The sequence below is a fragment of the Pseudophryne corroboree genome, chromosome 7 (assembly GCF_028390025.1).
Source record: "Pseudophryne corroboree isolate aPseCor3 chromosome 7, aPseCor3.hap2, whole genome shotgun sequence".
Lineage (NCBI taxonomy): Eukaryota > Metazoa > Chordata > Amphibia > Anura > Myobatrachidae > Pseudophryne > Pseudophryne corroboree.
In genome coordinates, this window is record NC_086450.1 from 450,848,228 (window position 1) to 450,865,409 (window position 17,182).

A 17,182-nucleotide genomic window follows, 5' to 3' on the forward strand; every position below is an offset into this window, starting at 1 on the left:
CAAAATCCCAATTAATGCCGACAACTCGTCTGCTGTTCCTGGGGATGATTCTGGACACAGTTCAGAAAAAGGTTTTTCTTCCCGAAGAAAAAGCCAAGGAGTTATCTGACCTGGTCAGGAACCTCCTAAAACCAGGAAAGGTGTCTGTACATCAATGCACAAGAGTCCTGGGAAAAAAAAATGGTAGCTTCTTACGAAGCAATCCCTTTCGGCAGATTCCATGCAAAGGGATCTGTTGGACAAATGGTCAGGGTCGCATCTTCAGATGCACCTGCGGATAACCCTGTCGCCGAGGACAAGGGTATCCCTTCTGTGGTGGCTGCAGGAGGCTCATCTATTGGAGGGCCGCAGATTCGGCATGCAGGATTGGATCCTGGTGACCACGGATGCCAGCCTGAGAGGCTGGGGAGCAGTCACACAGGGAAGAAATTTCCAGGGAGTGTGGTCGAGCCTGAAAAAGTCTCTTCACATAAGCATTCTGGAACTAAGAGCAATCTACAATGCTCTAAGCCAGGCGGAACCTCTGCTTCAAGGAAGACCGGTGTTGATCCAGTCGGACAACATCACGGCAGTCGCCCATGTAAACAGACAGGGCGGCACAAGAAGCAGGAGGGCAATGGCAGAAGCTGCCAGGATCCTTCGCTGGGCGGAGAATCACGTGATAGCACTGTCAGCAGTATTCATCCCGGGCGTGGACAACTGGGAAGCAGACTTCCTCAGCAGACACGACCTTCACCCGGGAGAGTGGGGACTTCATCCAGAAGTTTTCCACATGCTATTAAACCGTTGGGTAAAACCAATGGTGGACATGATGGCGTCTCGCCTCAACAAAACACTGGACAGGTATTGCGCCAGGTCAAGAGATCCGCAGGCAATAGCTGTGGACGCGCTGGTAACACCTTGGGTGTACCAGTCGGTATATGTGTTTCCTCCTCTGCCTCTCATACCAAAGGTATTGAGGATTATACGGCAAAGAGGAGTAAGACTAGTGGCTCCGGATTGGCCAAGAAGGACTTGGTACCCGGAACTTCAAGAGATGGTCACGGACGATCCGTGGCCTCTACTTCTGAGAAGGGACCTGCTTCAGCAGGGTCCTTGTCTTTTTCAAGACTTACCGCGGCTGCGTTTGACGGCATGGCGTTTGAATGCCGGATCCTAAAAGGAAAAGGCATTCCAGAAGAAGTCATTCCTACCTTGATAAAGGCAAGGAAGGAAGTCACCGCGAAGCATTATCGCCGTATTTGGCGAAAATATGTTGCGTGGTGCGAGCAGCGGAGTGCTCCGATGGAGGAATTTCAACTGGGTCGTTTTCCTACATTTCCTGCAATCAGGATTGTCTATGGGTCTCAAATTGGGATCTATTAAGGTTCAAATTTCGGCCCTATCAATATTCTTCCAAAAAGAATTGGCCTCAGTCCCTGAGGTCCAGATTTTTATCAAAGGAGTACTGCATATACAGCCTCCTGTGGTGCCTAAGGTGGCACCGTGGGATCTAAATGTAGTTTTAGATTTCCTCAAATCCAATTGGTTTGAACCACTAAAGAATGTGGATTTGAAATATCTCACATGGAAAGTGACTATGTTACTGGCCCTGGCTTCGGCCGGGAGAGTATCTGAACTGGCGGCTTTGTTTTATAAAAGCCCTTATTTAATTTTCCATTCGACATAGGGCAGAGCTGCGGACGCGTCCGCATTTTCTCCCTAAGGTGGTATCAGCGTTTCACCTGAACCAGCCTATTGTAGTGCCTGCGGCTACAGACGACTTGAAGGACTCCAAGTTGTTGGACGTTGTCAGAGCCTTAAAAATATACATTTAAAGGACGGCTGGAGTCAGAAAATCTGACTCGCTGTTTATACTGTATGCACCCAACAAGTTGGGTGCACCTGCTTCTAAGCAGTCGATTGCTCGTTGGATTTGTAACAAAATTCAACTTGTACATTCTGTGGCAGGCCTGCCACAGCCTAAATCTGTTAAGGCCCATTCCGCAAGGAAGGTGGGCTCATCTTGGGCGGCTGCCCGAGGGGTCTCGGCATTACAACTCTGCCGAGCAGCTACGTGGTCAGGGGAGAACACGTTTGTAAATTTTTACAAATTTGATACCCTGGCAAAGGAGGACCTGGAGTTCTCTCATTCGGTGCTGCAGAGTCATCCGCACTCTCCCGCCCGTTTGGGAGCTTTGGTATAATCCCCATGGTCCTTTCAGGAACCCCAGCATCCACTTAGGACGATAGAGAAAATAAGAATTTACTTACCGATAATTCTATTTCTCGGAGTCCGTAGTGGATGCTGGGCGCCCATCCCAAGTGCGGATTATCTGCAATACTTGTACATAGTTATTGTTAACTAATTCGGGTTATTGTTTAGGAAGCCATCTTTCAGAGGCTCCTCTGTTATCATACTGTTAACTGGGTTTAGATCACAAGTTGTACGGTGTGATTGGTGTGGCTGGTATGAGTCTTACCCGGGATTCAAAATCCTCCCTTATTGTGTACGCTCGTCCGGGCACAGTACCTAACTGGAGTCTGGAGGAGGGTCATAGGGGGAGGAGCCAGTACACACCACCTGACCTGTAAAAGCTTTACTTTTGTGCCCTGTCTCCTGCGGAGCCGCTATTCCCCATGGTCCTTTCAGGAACCCCAGCATCCACTACGGACTCCGAGAAATAGAATTATCGGTAAGTAAATTCTTATTTTTAGTGGTACTTGTATTATCAGAGATATGCAATACATTTTTCATTGCTTCAATCATGTAACGTGTGGCCCTAGTGGAAGTCACGTTTGTCTCCTCATCATCGACACTGGAGTCAGTATCCGTGTCTGTGTCTGCCATTTGAGGTAACGGGCGTTTTAAAGCCCCTGATGGCGTTTGAGACCCCTGGACAGGCACAAGCTGAGTAGCCGGCTGTCTCATGTCGTCAACTGTCTGTCGTAAAGAGCTGACACTGTCACGCAATTCCTTCCATAAGCTCATCCACTCAGGTGTCGACTCCCTAGGGGGTGACAACTCTATAATAGGCAATTGCTCCGCCTCCATCTCATTTTCCTCCTCAAACATGTCGACACAATCGTACCGACACACCGCACACACACAGGGAATGCTCTGATAGAGGACAGGACCCCACTAGCCCTTTGGGGAGACAGAGGGAGAGTATGCCAGCACACACCAGAGCGCTATATATAGACAGGAATACCACTATAAAATGTGCTTTTCCCTTTAGCTGCTGTTAGTATCAAAACTGCGCCAAATTAGTGCACCCCTCTCTTTTTTACCCTTTTCTGTAGTGCAGGACTGCAGGGGAGAGTTAGGGAGACGTCCTTCCAGCGGAGCTGTGATGGAAAATGGCGCCCGTGTGCTGAGGAGATAGGCTCCGCCCCCTTCTCGGCGGCCTTTTCTCCCGCTTTTTGGTGAGTTCTGGCAGGGGTTAAAATACATCCATATAGCCCTGGGGGTTATATGTGGTGTATTTATACCAGCCAAGGTGTTTACATTGCTGCTCAGGGCGCCCCCCCCTAGCGCCCTGCACCCTCAGTGACCGAAGTGTGAAGTGTGCCTGAGTAACAATGGCGCACAGCTGCAGTGCTGTGTGCTACCTTGTTGAAGACTGATGTCTTCTGCCGCCGATTTTTCCGGACCTCTTCTTGCTTCTGGCTCTGTAAGGGGGCCGGCGGCGCGGCTCTGGGACCGAGCTCCGAGGCTGGGCCTGTGTTCGGTCCCTCTGGAGCTAATGGTGTCCAGTAGCCTAAGAAGCCCAATCCACTCTGCACGCAGGTGAGTTCGCTTCTTCTCCCCTTAGTCCCTCGATGCAGTGAGCCTGTTGCCAGCAGGTCTCACTGAAAATAAAAAACCTAAAACTAAACTTTCACTAAGAAGCTCAGGAGAGCCCCTAATGTGCACCCTTCTCGGCCGGGCACAAAAATCTAACTGAGGCTTGGAGGAGGGTCATAGGGGGAGGAGCCAGTGCACACCAGGTAGTCCTAAAGCTTTACTTTTGTGCCCAGTCTCCCATACCCTCCAACATGACCCGCCCCACTAGGTACAAAATGCTCTGTTTCTGGACTTCCCTCTTAATTTATTTTTGCCATCACCTGTGAAGAAACAGCTTTCTTATCATTTAACTAGTTCAACCCAGGTGATGGAAATCATAAATTAAGAGGAAAGTCCAGGAGCAGAGCATTTTGTACCTAGTGGGGCGGGTCATGTTGGAGGGTCTGGTCACCTGCGGAGCCGCTATTCCCCATGGTCCTTACGGAGTTCCCAGCATCCACTAGGACGTCAGAGAAATGACAGAACAGCATAACAGTAATGTCAGCACCGGCAGCTGTGCACTCCCGAACGGAGCAACCCTTGTATTGCTCCGTCGGAAAGCCATCTAGTGGCCGCCGATGTGCAAAACACTTGAATGCCCCCCATAGAGGTGAGGAGCAGCGTTAGCCTTTTATTATATAGGATTATTATTAGCAGCATACCTCCCAACATGACCCTCTCCAGGAGGGACACAATGCTCTGCTTCTGGATTTTTCTCTTAATGTATGATTGTCGGCACCTGTTTTGAACAGGTTGATGGATAAAAATAGGTGCCGGCAATCATATATTCAGAGGGAAGTCCAGGAACAGAGCATTCTGTCCCTCCTGGAGAGGGTCATGTTGGGAGGTATGTAGCAGGTTTCACATTAATGTCAGTGATAAGTGTATCACAGTGTTATAATAACATGTAATGCACATTTAATTTAGGGTGGGGATACAAAGGGCACTCCCATTCCCCAACAACAGTAATTCCTTCATTAATAAAAACATCAGTGGTGCTGGACTGGGAAAGCAGCACAGAGACAGTAAAAGCACATGGTGAGGAGGGAGGGGCCAGTCTAATAACCGAACTACAAGTCCCAGAAACCCCCAGCCAGCCGCTCCTGCGCGAGGAGTCTGGGAGTTGTAGTGCAGCGTTGGGAATGACGGAGTCTGGTTGCCGGGCAACGCGCAGGCGGCTCTCCGGACTGGTTGCTAGGAGACCGAGGACGCCGGGGAGAGGGAGCAGGGACCGGCGGGAGAGGAGAGCTACCTACCGTGGACACAGGTACCGTCACTGGGAATATGGCATGGGATGTGCCGGGGACACTACGGCGTGTACTCAGCCACTGTATAGCTCATAGTCTACCTGCTGCACGCTGCCTGCCGGACCCATTACACTGCTTCTCCCACTGCCGTTACCTTACCGACATACACATTACTGTATGCACCTCTCTCTCCCTCCCCCCAGTCCTCCACCCTCTCTGTCTCTCTCTTCCTCTCTCCCCCTCCCCCCCCCCCGTCTCTGCCCCTATCCCTCCACCATCTCTCTCTACCCCCCACCACCACGCCGCCTCTGGCCCTATCCCTCCACCCCCCCCATTCCTCCACCCTCTTTTTCTCTCTCCCCCGTCTCTGCCCCATTCCTCCACCTCTCTCTCTCTCCTTCCACACCCCCTCTCTCCCCTCCATTCCTCCATCCCTCTCCCCCCCCCCCTATGTCCCTATCCCTCCACCCCCCCATTCCTCCACTCCCCCCTCTCTCCCTCCCCCCTCTCTGCCCCTATCCCTCCACCTCTCTCTCTCTCTCTCTCTCCCTCTCCTTCCACCTCTCCCCTCTCTCCTACCATCCCCCCCCCTCTCCTTCCCTCGCTCTCCCTCCACCCCACCCTCTCTCCTATCCCTCCACACCACTCTCGCTCCCTCCCTATCCTTCTACCACCTCCCCCTTTCTCTCCCCATCCCTCCACACCCCTCTCTCTCTCCCTCCCTATCCTTCCACCTGCCCCTCTCTCTCCCCCTGTCCCTTTGCACCCCTCTCTCTCCCCATTCCTCCACCCCTCTCTCTCTCTCTCTCTCTCCCTTCCTCACTATCCCTCCAACCCTTCTCTCTCACCCCCTATTCCTCCATCCCTCTCTCTCCCTCCCTATCCTTTCACCTCCCCCTCTCTCTCCCCCTGTCCCTCCATTCCCCTCTATCTCCCCATTCCTCCACACCCCTCTCTTTCCCTCCCTATCCTTCCATCTGCCCCTCTCTCTCCCCCTGTCCCTTTGCACCCCTCTCTCTCCCCATTCCTCCACCCCTCTCTCTCTCTCTCTCTCTCTCTCTCTCTCTCTCTCCCTTCTCTCTCACCCCCTATTCCTCCATCCCTCTCTCTCCCTCCCTATCCTTTCACCTCCCCCTCTCTCTCCCCCTGTCCCTCCATTCCCCTCTATCTCCCCATTCCTCCACACCCCTCTCTTTCCCTCCCTATCCTTCCACCTGCCCCGTCTCTCTCCCCCTGTCCCTTTGCATCCCTCTCTGTCTCCCCATTACTCCACCTCTCTCTCTCTCTCCCCTCCTCCTCACTATCCCTCCACCCCCTCTCTCACCCCCTATTCCTCCATCCCTCTCTCGTCCCTCCCTATCCTTTCACCTCCCCCTCTCTCTCTCCCCCTATCCCTCCATTTCCCTCTACCCCCCCATTCCTCCACCCCCCCCCTCTCTCTCTCTCTCTCTCTCTCTCTCTCTCTCTCTCTCTCTCACTTTTTCTCTCCCTCCCTCCACCCCACTCTTTCTCCCCCTATCCCTCCACCCCCCCCCCTCTCTCTCTCTCCCTCTCCTTCCACCTCCCCCATCCCCCATTCCTCCCCCTCTCTCCCTCCCTCCCTTTTTCTCTCCCTCCCTCACTATCCCTCCACCCCACACTCTCTCCCCGTATCCCTCCACCCTCTCTCTCTCTCTCTCTCTCTCTCTCTCTCTCTCTCCTTCCACCCCCCCCTCTCTCCACCTATCCCTCCACACCCCTCTCTCCCCATCCCTCCACACCCCTATCTCTCTCCCTCCCTATCCTTCCACTTGCCCCCTCTCTCTCCCCCTGTCCCTTTGCACCCCTCTCTCTCCCCATTCCTCCACCTCTCTCTCTCTCTCTCTCTCTCTCTCCCTTCCTCACTATCCCCCTAACCCCTCACTCTCACCCCCTATTCCTCCATCCCTCTCTCTCCCTCTCTATCCTTTCACCTCCCCCCTCTCTCTCCCTTGTCCCTCCATTCCCCTCTATCTCCCCATTCCTCCACACCCTCACTCTCCCTCCCTATCCTTCCACCTGCCCACTCTCTCTCCCTCTGTCCCTTTGCACCCCTCTCTCCCCATTACTCCACCTCTTTCTCTCTCTCTTCCCCCTTCCTCACTATCCCTCCACCCCCTCTCTCTCACCCCCTATTCCTCCATCCTTCTCTCTCCCTCCCTATCCTTTCACCTCCCCCTCTCTCTCCCCCATCCCTCCATTCCCCTCTACCCCCCCCATTCCTCCACCCCCTCTCTCTCACTTTTTCTCTCCCTCCCTCCACCCCACTCTCTCTCCCTCTATCTCTCCACATCCTCTCTCTCTTTCCCTCTCCTTCCACCTCCCCCCCGCATTCCTCCCTCCCTCTCTCTCCCTCCCTTTTTCTCTCCCTCCCTTGCTATCCCTCCACCCACTCTCTCTCCCCCTATCCCTCCACACCCCTCTCTCCCCATTCCTCCACACCCTCTCTCTCTCCCTCCCTGTCCTTCCACCTCCCCCTCTCTCCCCCTATTCCTCCACACACTTCTCTCCCAATTCCTCCACACACCCCTCTCTCTCCCTCCCAATCCTTCCACCTGCCCCCTCTATCTCCCCCTGTCCCTTTGCACCCCTTTCCACCACCTCTCTCTCACACACTTTCTCTCTCCCTCCCTCAATATCCCTCCACCCCCCTCTCTATCCCTACGTTTCCTTCCACCTCCCCCCTCCCTCTACCCCTATCCCTTTGCACCCCTCTCTCTCCCCATACCTCCACACCTATCTCTCTCACACTTTCTCTCTCCCTCCCTCACTATCCCTCCACTCCCTCTATCTCACTCCCTATTCCTCCATCCCCCCCTTTTTCTCTCCCTCCCTATCCTTCCACCTCCCCCCTCTCTCTCCCCCTATCCCCCCATTCCTCCACCCCCCCCCCTCTATCACCTTCTCTCTCCATCACTCACTATTTCCATCCTCCTCACTCTCTCCCTTTCTCTCTCCCCTTTTCTCTCTGTCTCACCCCCATCCCTTCATCCTTCTATCCCCCTCCCTCCCTCTTCCTCTATCCTTCTCTCTCCCTCCATCCATCCCTGGCTCCCTCTCCCCCCGCCCCCTCTCTTTCTCCCTCATCCTCTCCCTATCCATCTACCCCCCTCTCTCTCCCTCTCTCTCCCCCTCTCGCTCTACCTCTCCGTCTTTCTCTATCCCTCTCTCTGTCCCCCCTCCCTTCTTCTCCCTCCATCCTTATCCCTCTCTCCATCTCTCTCTCCCTCCCAGCCTTTCACTCTCCCTCTTTCTGTCTCCCCCACCCTCCCTCTCTCTCGCCCTTACTCTCTCTCTTACCCTCCCTATCCCTCCACCCCCGCCCCCACCCCTCTCTCTCCCTTTCTCCCTCTTCCCCCCCCCCCTCTCTCTCTCCATTACATAATAAGTAGGGCAAACTATGATCATAACACAAGTAGAATGCGCTGGGTGGAATGGTAAAGTGGTACTGAGCAACCTTGGTGGCAAAATAAATGTTAAGAAATAATATTACATTAATTTAAAAGCCCTTCTAACAATGAGCTTTTATATTTCCCAATACAGACCATACAAGTCAGCCGTAGTAACACATAAACCACTTAAATATAAAAAAAAAGAAAAAAAAGAAAAAATAACTGACAACCAAATAAAAGCAATACATGACACTGTTCCGGCAGCACGCAGAAGGATATAGTAATTTATTAACAGTAATTTACTTAGCACACACATACTCCGCAGCGCTGTACAGAGGATATTTCAGCCACATCAGTCCCTGCCCCAGTGGAGCTTAAGGCCCATACACACTGGAAGATATTGTGCACTATGGGGGTAATTCATACCTGATCGCTAGGCTGCGTTTTCGCACAGCGGGCGATCAGATTCAAACTGTGCATGTGTATGCACCGCAATGCGCAGGCGCGACAGATGGCTGCAAAGCGTATCGCCGCTCAGCGATGGGTTTGTGCGAATAATCTATTCGCACGGGCGATCGCAAGGAGATTGACAGGAAGATTGCGTTTGTGGGCGTCAACTGACCGTTATCAGGGAGTGTCTGGAAAAACGCAGGCGTGTCCATGTGTTTGCAGGGAGGGTTCCTGACGTCAATTCCGGTCCCGGACAGGATGATGTGATCGCAGCGGCTGAGTAAGTCCTGGACTGCGCAGAGACTGCACGAGATCTGTTTGTACAGCTCTGCTACACATGTGTTCTCACACTTGCACAGCTAAAATACACTCCCCCTGTGTGCGGCGACTATCTGATCGCAGGACTGCAAAAATCACTGCCCAGCAATCAGGTCTGAATTACCCCCTATATTATTCATTTTGGGCTTTATGAGCGATATCGTTTACAATATAGGGGGTCATTCTGACCCATTCGCACGTAGTGGTTCATCGCTGCGGTGCGAATGGGTCGGAACTGCGCATGCGTGGCAGCCGCATTGTGCACGCACGTCATTGCCCGGCGACGGCCGTTGCCGGGCAGCGGCCAGAATAAACAAGAAAGCGATCGCAAGAAGATTGACAGCGGGGAGGCGTTCCGGGGCGGACACTCACCGTTTTCCGGGCGTGGAGATCCAAACCCAGGCGTTTGGAGGGCGGATGTCTGACGTCAAATTCGGGACCTTCATCGCTGGATCCATCGCACAGGGTAAGTAACTGCAGGGCTGCTTTTGTTCTGCACAAAACTTTTTTAGCATAGCAGGGCTGCACAAGCGATCGCAGCCCTGCTATGCTAAAATACACTCCCCCATAGGCGGCGTCTAGTTGATCGCACGAGCAGCAAAAAGTTGCAGCGTGCGATCAACTCGGAATGACCCCCATAGTCCGGCCTGTATGTAATGAACGATGCGCGCCCCCACCCGTCGTCAGCTAGGGTTTTTATCTTCTGAACATGCAGCTCAATTTTGCCTATATCATTCATGTAAAATTGTGTATCGTTCAGTGTGTACGGGGTGAACGATGAACGACGGACGATATGAACGATATTCATCATAATAGCCACTCAGTAATGCCAGCCCATTGTATAAATTAGCCACCATCAGTGTCCCAGACGATGCTAGCAATATCGCTCCTCGTTCATATCGTTTGAAAAATCGTTCAGTGTGTATGCACAATATCTTTCATCAAGTATGCCTGGAAGGCTCATGGGGAATCGTTCACCAATATCTTTCACCATTCATATCGTTTAGTGTGTATGGGCCTTTACAGTCTATACTCCCTATCACACATCCCTGCTGCAGTAGTGGTCCGGGAACAGACTTGTATCTCCTTGTCACTACTTAGAAGAGTGTGCACACACATATATGTTCCCATGCAGATTGCCGTCATTCTGACACTTTTCTAAGCATGGATTGGCGGCACGGGGCATAAGGCCTAATTCAGACCTGATCGCAGAAGCAAAATTGTTCTCTTATGGGGAAAACCATGTGCACTGCAGGTGGGGCAGATGTAACATGTGCAGAGAGAGTTAGATTTGGGTGGGGGGTGTTCAAACTGAAATCTAAATTGCAGTGTAAATATAAAGCAGCCAGTATTTACTCTGCACAGAAACAAAATAACCCACCCAAATCTAACTCTCTCTGCACATGTTACATCTACCCCCCTCCCCCCACACACTTTCATTCCACATGGTTTTGCCCATTAGAGAACAATTTTGCTGCCGCGATCAGGTCTGAATTAGGCCCATAGTACAGTTAGTGTAACAAGCAGAGGCAATTTGGAGATACTGGAACTGAAGTTTTGAATACTCTTATACAGAGGTTCCCAAACTGTGTGCCGTGGCTCCCTGGGGTGCCTCGGGACACTTGCAGGGGTGTCCTGGGTTGGTGGTCCAGGACCAATTCAAATTATTCATGGTCAATATAATAGGCAAAACCAGTGCTGGTGGCTGCCAGTCATAAAATATGTGTCCAAACAGAAGCAAATCTTGTCCCTCACCACACAACTGACCCTAAGGATGACATATAAACGCGATCTACTTAATGTAATATTTCTTTCTAAATTTCTCAATAAGAAATTTTTGGCCTAGGGGTGCCGTGAAAAAAATTCTGATATCCTAGGGCGCCGCGATTCAAAAAAGTTTGGAAACCACTCATTAGGTAAGTATTGTGGTCAGATGCTGCCACCTAGTGTTCACCATGGAGCAGTGCAAATAATTATTATTTTGTATAAAACTTTTCTTGCATTTTTGGGGGTTAGCAGCAAATATTACTTATCCCTGCAATGTCTGTAGGATGCATGGATGTGCGGTGGGGTGAGGCAGAGCCGATCCCTCTATTGCCGCTGGCAGCCTCATCCCCCATAGCAGTCATTCCCAACCACGGTCCTCAAGGCACACCACCAGTGCAGGTTTTAGTGATATCCAGGCTGCAGCACAGATGGTTAAATCAAAATAACTAAGCTACTAATTAAGTCACCTGTGCTGAAGCCTGGATATCACTAAAACCTGCACTGTTGGTGTGCCTTGAGGACCGTGGTTGGGAAAGCCTGCCCCATAGTTTTCATTGGGGGGATGCGATGTTGACAAATGCATCAATATTTAGAATGCGAAGCATTGCGGTTATTAACCCCTGCAGCTACCACCATCTGAAGGTGCCGGTAGCCCATTGCAGCCTATGGGCTACACTTCATGTTTGTAGCCGGTGGAGTTTTCCTCCCCGGATGTGGCCTCTGTGCTTGTGCGATCAGCGTTGACCCGCATGCCCAGCACCGCCGGCAGCACTCGCAACACATGCCAGGGAGGGGATGCTTTTGGAGCTCCTGTCCATGCGGGTGCTGGATAATACATCCAGGGGATAAGATGGCATACTGCAGTGCGGTCCTGGGCGCTACTATCACGCCCAGATCGCATTGCAAATAGGATCATTGATAAATGGGACCCCCTTGTTTATTCCTGATACCCCGATGCCTCGCCCTCCCCTCTAGCATGTAAGAAGTGGTCTGTCTCATAGTGATCCATTGAAGTTTTGGAGTTGGGGTTTGCACCCGGTGAGCACCTGTACTAAGCATTGTGTATAAAGTGCTGTCAGAGGGCGACGGGCCACCACGTACAGACGGCATCCGGTCTCTAGGTCGACAGTGTCTAGGTTGACCACTATTGGTCGTCAGTAACTAGGTCGACAGGGTTTCTAGGTCGACAGGGTCTCTAGGTTGACAGGTCAAAAGGTCGACATGAGTTTTTCACATTTTTTTTCTTTTTTGGAACTTTTTCATACTTTATGATCCACGTGGACTACGATTGGGGACGCGATGCACTAATTGGGGTTCCCGGTCACTGTACGGCGAAAACAACACTAAAAAAAGATTAAAAAACTCATGTCGACCTTTTGACCTGTCGACCTAGACCATATCGACCTAGAGACCCCTGTCAACCTAGAATCGACAGTGTCTAGGTCGACCACTATTGGTTGACAGTAACTAGGTCGACAGAGTCAAAAGGTCCACATGAAGAAGGTAGACAGTTCAAAAGGTTGACAGGGTCAATAGGTTAACAGGAGACCCCCTTTATGTCTGGAGCAAACCATGTCGCCATGCAAGGGGAAAACTTTTCCAAGTGGGAAGCTGGCACATAGCCTGGAAATCGTCTCTGTTCCGCCTAAGTGGAACATTTACTAAGCAGTGATAAGAGCGGAGAAGTGAGCCAGTGGAGAAGTTGCTCCATCAACCAATCAGCAGCTCTGTATCATTTTATAGTATGCAAATTATAGATGTTACTTCAGTGCCGATTGGTTGCCATGAGCAACTTCTCCACTGGCTCACTTCTTCGCTCTTATCACTGCTTAGTAAATTTCCCCCTAAATCGGGTATTGAGAGTTGTGGCAGTACACAAATGGGGTCTTATGCAGGTATTAAAGCTGAGAATACTGCCCTTTAGATTGTAAGATAACGAGCAGGGCCCTCTTATCTCTATGGGGGTCATCCTGAGTTGATCGCTCGCTAGCAGTTTTTAGCAGCCGTGCAAACGCATTGTCGCCGCCCACTGGGGAGTGTAATTTCGCTTTGCAGAAGTGCGAACGCTTGTGCAGCAGAGCGCCTGCAAAATCTTTTTGTGCAAAAGAAGACCAGCCCTGCAGTTACTCTTCATGTGCGTTCATTCTAGCGGCTTTTGACGTCACACACCCGCCCAGCGAATGCCCAGCCACGCCTGCGTTTTTTCTGCCATGCCTGCGTTTTTCTAAGCACTCCCTGAAAACGGTTCAGTTGACACCCAGAAACGCCCACTTCTTGTCAATCTTCCTGCGTTCGGCCGTGCGACTGAAATGTTCGTTACGCTCTGTGCAAACCCACGATGCTCATTGTACCCGTACGACGCGCTTGCGCATTGCGGTGCATAGGCATGCGCAGAAATGCCGATTTTTAGCCTGATCGCTGCGCTGCGAACAACGGCAGCTATGGATGAACTCGGAATGACCCCCTATGTCTGTTAATACCCAGCCTGGTTTTACTACTCTGTCCTCCGTTGTAACGTTGTGCCGACTATGCTGAGCAGAGTAATAATAGTAGTAGTATAACTGCAGCAATGTGGCTGAGCTAATGCCCCTGTGTATTATCCATCTGTACCCACAGGGCACTTCTAGAGAATACATCTGCCAGGCTGCCAGTCACTCTGTGTCTGCTCTGTCAGAGACTCCCCTGTGCCTTAGCTTCATACCCTGCTGCTGAGGAGCGACTGACAGCAACAGAGTCAATTCTTCAGCGACAGAGGTGTGCAAGACACAGATCGCGTGTAAGACAGAACATAGGTAAGTCATCGTTTGGGCCTGGGATGTACTTATGGTAAAACCCAATGCTTAATAAATAGGTCCCTTTGAGAGGGATAAATTGGATAAGTTGCCCAAAGCAGCCAATCAGGTTCTGTCATTTATCTAGTACAGTCTATGAAATGACAGTCAGAAGCTTATTGGTTGCTTTAGACAACGTCTCCGCTTTATCTCTCTCCAAGGCTTGATATATCTCCCCCCTATGGCTACAGTGATATCAGATAAAGTTTCCTTCCGCTAACAGTTCTGTAATGGACATTAGGCTGCACGGCGTCCCTGGGAGAGAGCTGGAAGCTGGGCCGCAGACACAGTATGGTAATATCCCAGTGCTGCTATGACACTTATAATGGGACCTACATCCCTCATCTCATGTTTCTTATCTCCGACAGACCTGTAGCTATGGAGACGGCACTGGCAGAAGTGAGCGCTCGCCCCCCTGTGCCGGTGAACATCACGGTTCTCAGAGCACATGATCTGGTAACACCTCTCATAAATAGCACTTTGCATGATGACTCCCTGTCTCCCATTAACCCCTTCACTGACAGATTATTACATGGCACTTGTCAGGGGTTGTAATGGAAGTGTTATGAGTGTGTATATGTGCAAAATATACAAGATATGCAAATTATTTACAGGGCTTATTTACTGGCACATGGGTTTCCGGAACTATGACACACTGGCACATGAGGTTCCAGAACTATGATACACTGACACTTGAGGTTCCAGAACTATGATACACTGACACTTGAGGTTTCAGAACTATGATACACTGACACTTGAGGATTCAGAACTATGATACACTGACACTTGAGGTTCCAGAACTATGATACACTGACACTTGAGGTTCCAGAACTATGAAACACTGGCACTTGAGGTTCCAGAACTGTGATACACTGACACTTGAGGTTCCAGAACCATGATACACTGACACTTGAGGATTCAGAACTATGATACACTGACACTTGAGGTTCCAGAACTATGATACACTGACACCCAGAACCATGATACACTGACACTTGAGGTTCCAGAACCATGATACACTGACACTTGAGGTTCCAGAACCATGATACACTGACACTTGAGGTACCAGAACCATGATACACTGACACTTGAGGATTCAGAACTATGATACACTGACACTTGAGGTTCCAGAACTATGATACACTGACACCGAGAACCATGATACACTGACACTTGAGGTTCCAGAACCATGATACACTGACACTTGAGGTTCCAGAACCATGATACACTGACACTTGAGGTTCCAGAACCATGATACACTGACACTTGAGGTTCCAGAACCATGATACACTGACACTTGAGGTTCCAGAACCATGATACACTGACACTTGAGGTTCCAGAACCATGATACACTGACACTTGAGGATTCAGAACCATGATACACTGACACTTGAGGTTCCAGAACTATGATACACTGACACTTGAGGTTCCAGAACTATATCACATTGGGGGTCATTTCGAGTTGATAGTAGCTGTGCTAAATTTAGCACAGCTACGATCATGTTCCCAGACATGCGGGGGGACGCCCAGCACAGGGCTAGCCCGCCCCGCATGTCTGTCCGCCCCCATCCCCCCCCCCCTCCCCCCCCCGCACAAGTACAAAAGCATCGCACAGCGGCGATGCTTTCGTACTTGTTGAGTAACTCCCGGCAAGCGCAGCTATTGCGGCTGGCCGGGAGTTGCTAGTCGCAGCGGCTGCGTGTGACATCACGCAGCCGCTGCGGCCTGCCCCCCGCACGGTCTGGCCACGCCTGCGTTGGCCGGACCACGCCCCCCAAAACGTTGCCGTGCTACCCCCTGTCGCCCAGCGACCGCCTCTGCCTGATTGATCCGCACTGCGGCGCCGGCGCATGCGCAGTTCCGACCTGATCGCTGCGCTGCGAACAACTGCAGCGAGCGATCGGGTCGGAATAACCCCCATTAACAATTGAGGTACCAGAATTATGTCACACTGACACTTGAGGAACCAAAGTGTCAGACACACATTTGAGGTTCCAGAGTTATGTTACATCATCAGAGTCCAAAAACACTCTTACATTGGCACTCGAAGGAGAACTATAGCATACTAGCACTTGAGATTCTAGAACTTTGATACACTGACATTTGAGGCTGGAGAACACTATTACACTGAAACTCAGAGTTGTAGGTCACTGTTATACTGACGTTTGGAGTTGGAGAACACTGTTACACGGACACTCGGAGTTGGGGAACACTGTTACACTGACACTCGGAGTTGGGGAACACTGTTACACTGACACTCGGAGTTGGAGAACACTGTTACACTGACACTTGGAGTTGGAGAACACTGGCACATGGACACTCAGAGTTGGAGAACACTGTTACACTGACACCCAGAGTTGGAGAACACTGTTACACTGACACCCAGAGTTGGAGAACACTGTTACACTGACACCCAGAGTTGGAGAACACTGTTACACTGACACCCAGAGTTGGAGAACACTGTTACACTGACAATCGGACTTGGAGAACATTGTTACACTAACACTCGAGTTGGAGAGCATTGGCACACTGACACTCAGAGTTGTAGAACACTGTTACACTGACACCCAGAGTTGGGGAACACTGTTACACTGACACCCAGAGTTGGGGAACACTGTTACACTGACACCCAGAGTTGGAGAACACTGTTACACTGACACCCAGAGTTGGAGAACACTGTTACACTGACACCCAGAGTTGGAGAACACTGTTACACTGACACCCAGAGTTGGAGAACACTGTTACACTGACACCCAGAGTTGGAGAACACTGTTACACTGACACCCAGAGTTGGAGAACACTGTTACACTGACACCCAGAGTTGGAGAACACTGTTACACTGACACCCAGAGTTGGAGAACACTGTTACACTGACAATCGGACTTGGAGAACATTGTTACACTAACACTCGAGTTGGAGAGCATTGGCACACTGACACTTAGAGTTGGAGAACACTGGCACACTGACACTCAGAGTTGTAGAACACTGTTACACTGACACCCAGAGTTGGGGAACACTGTTACACTGACACCCAGAGTTGGAGAACACTGTTACACTGACACCCAGATTTGGAGAACACCGTTACACTGACACCCAGAGTTGGAGAACACTGTTACACTGACACCCAGAGTTGGAGAACACTGTTACACTGACACCCAGAGTTGGAGAACACTGTTACACTGACACCCAGAGTTGGAGAACACTGTTACACTGACACCCAGAGTTGGAGAACACTGTTACACTGACAATCGGACTTGGAGAACATTGTTACACTAACACTCGAGTTGGAGAGCATTGGCACACTGACACTCAGAGTTGTAGAACACTGTTACACTGACACCCAGAGTTGGGGAA

At 50.9% G+C, this 17,182-nt stretch overlaps 1 protein-coding gene across 1 annotated transcript in view; it reads left to right on the top strand.

The window, feature by feature from the left end:
* Nucleotides 1-4,905: 4,905 nt before the first annotated feature.
* The window catches only part of CFAP70 (cilia and flagella associated protein 70), a 149,060-nt gene continuing 136,783 nt past the window's right edge, over nt 4,906-17,182 (top strand). Inside the window, exons 1-3 of the mRNA XM_063935053.1 lie at nt 4,906-5,072; nt 13,614-13,789; nt 14,197-14,284. Coding sequence (XP_063791123.1) covers nt 14,207-14,284 — 78 coding nt within the window. The 5' untranslated portion in view covers nt 4,906-5,072; nt 13,614-13,789; nt 14,197-14,206. The remainder of the gene's footprint in view (nt 5,073-13,613; nt 13,790-14,196; nt 14,285-17,182) is intronic.